General features: G+C 30.1%; 1 protein-coding gene across 1 annotated transcript; it reads left to right on the forward strand.

The window, feature by feature from the left end:
- Nucleotides 1-3,325: 3,325 nt before the first annotated feature.
- LOC120086247 (VQ motif-containing protein) lies at nucleotides 3,326-5,155 on the forward strand. Its single transcript, XM_039042796.2, has one exon. The coding sequence runs from the start codon at nucleotides 3,748-3,750 to the stop codon at nucleotides 4,744-4,746; it is 999 nt and encodes a 332-aa protein (XP_038898724.1). The 5' UTR covers nucleotides 3,326-3,747; the 3' UTR covers nucleotides 4,747-5,155.
- Nucleotides 5,156-6,881: the final 1,726 nt, after the last annotated feature.

The following is a 6,881-nucleotide window of genomic DNA, read 5'->3' on the forward strand; positions in this document are numbered from 1 at the left end:
CAAACATATCAAAATATTCATATAAAATCATTATCCACACATAAGAGTTTAAATTGATTCAAACATATCTTTTATGTATGTGTGTTGGTGTATATATATAAAATAATAAAAATAATAAATGAGGTTTGGAATAAAAATGGGAAATGTATTATCGCCTTTGTCCCCGTTTGGCTTTCTCTCCACTCCTTTCTTCATTTTGTACTCTATTATTGGTGAGGTCGAAAGATTGAACTTTGTTTGAGTGAGTAACTAGTATACTAAAAAAAAAAAAAATAGAACAAACTCTAAAATACAATGAGTAAAATAACCCTTTTAAAAGTTAACAAATCAAAAATAGAATTTAAAGGAATAAAATAAGAAAAAAGGAAATAAAAGGGGTAGGCGAAAAGATTCTTTAATGAACAACGATATTTTTTAGAGGAACGAAATTTGGTGACAACAACGTCCTTCGTTTTCTATGGTTGCTTTGACCACCAATAGTACTCTCTGACCCACTTTTCTTTTCTCTCTTTATTACCACTTTGCCCCTCACTTCTCATTTTTTTAATTTACTCTCCTAATTATAATATAAATATATAATACTCTCTTGTACAAATAACATTGTTTTCATATCACAATTTATAAAAAATAAAAACAATTCAATTTCTTTTTTTAATAAAAATTATCCCATGACAAAATTTTATTAGACATCGATTGGACTGAGCAAAAATGAATGCATCGCAATAATTAAGAATTTGTTTATTTGATAAAGAATCCATATTTTATTTCGTGTTCTAAGATTCATTGAATTATTCTGTTTTGAAAACTGTTTCAGATCCTGTGATCTAAACACTACAAATTATGACAACAACATTTTTTTTTGTTTTCATTGGATCTAGATTTTGGATTTTATATTTTAAAATACAAATTATATTAAATAAAGATAATATTTAAAAATACAATATGTCAGATTACAAATTAAGTCCATGTTTTAAAAAATATAATATGTATTATGTCATGTATTGTAAATTATATAATATTAAAAATGATAATTATATATTTTTTAAAACATAAATCATATTAAAAATAAATTAATAATAATTTATTATCAACTAAATATTAGTTGGTAACTACAATTAGTATTATGATTAAATATATAGTATAAAATATATTTTAAATAACTATTGAAATTAGAATTTAATTTTGAATCTATTATCAAATACATATATAAAAATATAAAACACATATTTATTTTTATTGAATCCCTTTTTTATACTTCAGTTTATCTTTTTTCATTCCATTTTTCAATCTCATCAATATGTATATATGGAGAGACACTTTCCCCGGTAAATGTTTGGTAAGTAATTAATTCATTTGTTTTTTTTTTTTTTTTTGTTTAAAAAGAATATTCAATTCATTTCTTAACATTTTTTTTGTGTGACGACATTTCATGAATCCTATCCCACACTCTTTCTATTTGTTTTCTTTACATATTTTTTTAGAAAATTCTTATAAATAGAAAAATTTTAAAAACATTTACACCAAAAATTTCATATTTTTAAAATTTTTTTCTATAAAATGTAAATATTTTTAAATATTTTTTATATTTAAAAAGATCCTTATTTTTTCTATATATACTTACACTTTAAAAAGAAATATATGACCACCGATTAAATTAAATATGATAGTATAATTCAACGAAATTCCATTCATTTGATAAAGATAAACTTGCACTTATTTATTGTATGCTATTAAATTGGGGTTGTTTTTAAATATAAAAAAATAAATCAAAATATTTATAAAATATAACAAAATTTTAGAACTATCAATAATAGATGCTAATAGACTTCTGTCAATCAGTGTCTATCAGCATCCATCATTGATAGTTCTAAAATTTTGCTCTATATTGTAAATATTTTTAACAATTTTATCATTTAAAATAATTTTTCATTAAATTAAGTAATTATAATTATATATATATATATATATATATATATTCCATTTAAGTATTTGTTCTCACCCACTAACCATATCATACATTAGCCAAAAAAAGAATGTAATAATTGTTCTTTAACAAAAAATATATATATATAGAGAGAGAGAGAGAGAGAGAGAATATGGGAATATAAAGTATAAAAGAAAAAAAAGAATGAAATTATAGTGTCACAAACTACAGTGATATGAAGATAAGATTTGAGTTATAAAGAGAGAATAATATTTTAATTAGACAACAAAACTTGTCTTGTTGCCAACTTTAAATATACATTTTCTGAGATGAACTTTAAATAAAATTCTTGATGTGGTGGAATGATGTTTTTGTAAGCCATAAATTATAATTGCTTAAGCAACCAATAATAAATATAAATATAAATATATTATAATTAAAGGGAAAAAAAGGACACGTTACATATTCCTTCATGCTTATCTAATGAGCCGGATTCTTCATTTCCAATACTTTTAATTTTTAATTCAATTACAAAGCTTGTTCTTGGCCCGTCGACCTCAACATCAAGACAAAATATATATACTTTATTATAAAATTCACATACCATTTTATTTCTCCACTTGTAGATTATAAACACTACTTAATTGTATCTATTTATTTACTTGTTTTTGCTGTCTATATTTCAAATTTGTTTTAAAAATTTAAGTTAAGTTTTAAAAATTTAAAAATATGTATATATTTTCTTTTCCAAAACTTAGTTATTATTCACCTCCGAAAAGATAATTCTTTTTATGAAAAATAGGCATAATTATCAAAACTAAAAGTTACATGCATTAAAAAAAATGCCAGTATTTTTTATTTTGGTTCATTTTGATATCTATATTTTAAAAATTTTATCTTTGTACTTGTATTTTTAAAATATTTATTTTAGTTCTCATACTTTCAAAATATTTATTTTGGTCGTGGTGCTTTCAACTTTGATTCATTTTAGTCCTTAAACTTTTTTAAAAAATGACGTGGACCAAAGCGGTCACTTTTTGAAAGTTAAAGATCAAAATGTACATTTTGAAAGTAGAAGGGCCAAAATAAATAAAATTAAAGTATATGTGAAAATGAATATTTTGAAAGTATAAAAACCAAAATAAATCAAAATTAAAAGTATATGGACCAAAATAATATTTTAATCTTAATTTTTTTTTATAGAAAGAAAGTATTTTGTTTGTTTGGGAGAGTTAAATAAAAATTAAATTATTTTAAAATTTAATGGAAAGTAAAATAAAATAAATACAAAGTCGTGGGGCTAAAATAGTATTTTTAATTAAAGAGACCCAAAATTTAAATTTGATATTTTTTAAAACGAGAAAAAAAGAAAAAAAAAAAAGAAATTATATTAGAGAGGATATAATAAGAATTATTGGTATGTGGGGAAAGGCAATGAGATAAGAGTAAGAGGCTCCACTTGTTTTCTCTCTCTATAGTTTCTCTGTAATGAAGTTTTTTGTACAGGTGGGCGATCTCTGCACTCTGAACTATATCTTTTTCCCCTAAATATTTTTTCTTTTTTCTTCATTTTCCGATTCTGTTCTCTTCTGGGTCCCCTTCAGCAACTGCGGGAGGAGGAGGAATAAGAAGAAGAAGAAGATCGTCCAATTTGCAGAAATTTCAGACATAGCTGTTCTGTTCTATAAACCTAAGAGGAGTTAGACAGACAGAGAGAGAGGTTGGATTAGATTAGATTAGATTAGATCTGCAGTTGTGTTTTGATCAAGAACAGGGGTCCGGCCATCTGGGTTTTGTTTTGTTTTGTTTTTTTTGTATGAAATATGGAGAAAAGCTGTCAATCTTCTCTGACGGGAGATTCCTCCGCCGCTAATAATGGCGGCAGTACGGCCTCCACAGGCAGGGACCAATATCTCAGGCACCTCAACAAGCTTTCCCACAAAATTTCCAAGCCTAGTTTTGTTAAGAAGCCCGGGTTTGATTCTTCTCTTCACTCCAATCCTAATTTTAATCAAAATCAGAGTCTTCCTCAACCGCCGCCACCGCCGCCGGAATTGGCGGTGCAGGCTCAAACCCAGCAGCCACCGCAGCACCATCAGCCACCGGTTTACAATATCAACAAGAATGATTTTCGAGACGTGGTTCAGAAGCTCACTGGCTCACCGGCGCACGAGCGGTTTTCGAATCCGCCGCCGATTCATCCACCAAAGCCCCAGAGCTCTCGCCTGCAGCGAATCCGACCACCTCCACTTGCAAACGTGAGTAATCGTCCTCCTCCGATGCTAAATAGCGCTGTTCCTATGCCGCAGCCGCAACAACAACCACCGCCTGGTCTGAACCCTAGAAATTCCATTTCATCTGCTAATAATTTCGGACGGCCTGTTGCGCCGCTTTCGCCTCTGCCTCCGCTACCAGCCGTCCACGCGCCGGCTGAATCACCCGTTTCGGCTTATATGAGATATCTTCACACCTCATTTTCAACTCTCGATTCTAATCAGAAGCAATTCTCCGGATTCTCACCTCTAGCTCCTCTTGTTTCACCTCGTTGGAACAATTTAACCTCACAGCAACAGCTTCCACCGCCAGCCATGGCGCAAGGAACCATACCTCCGCCACCTTCATCGGGTGTAATGACTTCAGACGCTCAACTGCCGATGCCCTCTTCCCCTCTTCCATTCGGATGTATGAATTCACCAAGATCAGCATACCCTTTGCTTTCGCCGAGCTTGCTGTTTTCGCCGTCGGCCGGTCCGTTGGGATATCCACAGTTTCCATTGTCACCCACTGTTCCAGTGCCCAGCCCCAGATGGAGAGGTCTGTGAGTTTTCATAATCATATGGTAAGTTGATACAAATTCGTTAATCTTTGTAGTTTCTCACAGCTCTCAGGTTCTTTTTTTTAAGATTATTTTGTATACATGTTGAAATGAAGGGTTAAATTGGATCATCAGTCTGTGAAATGGGAATGAATTTTCACTACTGATTCAGAAACTGAAGTTTGTTCTGTAAATCTCTTGGAAGATCTTTTCTTTTTTGTTTTCTTTGGTTCTTTCTGTTTAGAGGGTTGGGTTACATTACAGTATTCAAGTGCCATAGATTACATTTCTTAGGGTATCTGTTTCTTTCTTGTTATTACTTGTAAGAAACACTTTTTTGAGCTCAAGCTTTGTTTATCTGCCTCACAAGGCCTTGTTCATTCCCTTATAACAAGTTTTTGAATTAGTTCCTTAAATTGTATGATTTGATTAGACAAAAACATTGGTTCTTGTGATTTGGTGGCTGTTTGTTCTTATTAGAAGCTCAATGCCTGATCAATTCTGAGACGGAATCATGGTATTTTAAGCATAGTTTCAAACAATGTTCTGCAGTTCTGGTGTTAACTTTTGTGGGGAGGGGGGGTGTAAAAAGCTTGTCACGTGCTTTCACGTGCTGGACTTGGTTGCAGGAGAACAATAGGATTTCAAAATCCAGCAGCTTGTCTTGGTGTTGTGAATTCTGTCCTATGGTTTGATACTTGCTTTCTGACCTCTTTGCTTGTATAAAGAACTGTTCATGGGTTTTTGGAGAAATGTATACGTATATACATACATATATACATATGTCATTTATTATTTAGTTATAAACATGAGAACCAAATTGGCAAGTATTCATTTATATAATCTTGATTTGAGTTATGGTTTCTTAATTCATAAGGGTTTTCTTTCCCTTGTTTGGATTTGAACCTGTCAACTCTTTAGATGGCATTCTATTGAACAACTCTGTTTGCCAGTTTTGGTTGCAAGTAAAAACAGTGAAAAAAGAACATAGTCAAATGTCGGAGTACCTACATGGTATGACTATACTGTATATTATACCCTAAAATAAAGCTCGTTGTCGGGATGATAGGATAGTTGATGGGGTTTGTAACGATTAAGGTCATTTCATGGTTTGAAGGAGGCAGAGCATAGAGTAAGTTGAGATGCTGTTGCAAATTGAGATTAGGGTGAATTTTGTTATTGCTTTTACATGAGGTTTATAATGAATAATGTTGTTTGTTTCCAAGATTCTGCTTTAGTTAATTAATGGCATGTAAAGGGGAAAAACAAGAAGGAAGCAAAAATGCTTTTACTTGCTGGTCTAATGGATTCAGCTTTATCAAAATTAGCGAAAGAAAAGATGATAATAAGGAGGTTTGTTGTGTCTGTGTTTAGATCCATAAAGCTGGGTTTTGCAGCAAGCTCCAAATGGCTTTCTTGTGAACTTAAAAAAGGTGGGATTTGCAATCATTATTGTTATTTTGTTTGTCTTTCATTTAGATATTAGGTTATATTCTATGTTTTAATTTAAAAAGTACTTTTGGTTTCTGCACTTTAGTGGGTAACAGCTTAGTGTCCCTTATTTTGAAATTTGTAATAATTTAATCTTTAAATTTTAATAAATAAAGGTTTAGTCTCCGTAATTTACAATTTGTAATAATTTAGTTCTTGTTATGATAATGTCATCAAAATTAAGTATCAATTTTTATTACGTTATAGTTTAAGGAAATTGAATAACACTTTTAGAGATAATAATTAAGTATATAGCAAGGCTTTTAAAGAATTGTAAATATAACAATATTGTCAATGACAGTCTCTATTGTTTTTAGACTCTTATTAATGATCATATCATTGATATATACTATCACCGATAGATTTCAAAAGTAAAATCTAAATATTTTATATTTGTAATTTTTTTTAAATTGTGTTATATTTGTAGATACATATTTGTAATTTTTTTTAAAATTGTGTTATATTTGTAGATACAAACCTATACTAATATCTTTTACGATAGGGGTTTAATCAAAACTAGAACACTCATTTTCAAATCTCTTGGATTTATATTGCATTTTGCCTACCTACCGATTTCTTTGACTCTACGGTGAGTGGACGAAAGGAATGTTTGGTAGATGAAATGGATTGGCATAGAATAGGACGTCTACT

Source organism: Benincasa hispida, chromosome 9 (genome assembly GCF_027475165.1).
Source record: "Benincasa hispida cultivar pf3 chromosome 9, pf3_genome.v1.1, whole genome shotgun sequence".
In the NCBI taxonomy this organism is placed as follows: domain Eukaryota; kingdom Viridiplantae; phylum Streptophyta; class Magnoliopsida; order Cucurbitales; family Cucurbitaceae; genus Benincasa; species Benincasa hispida.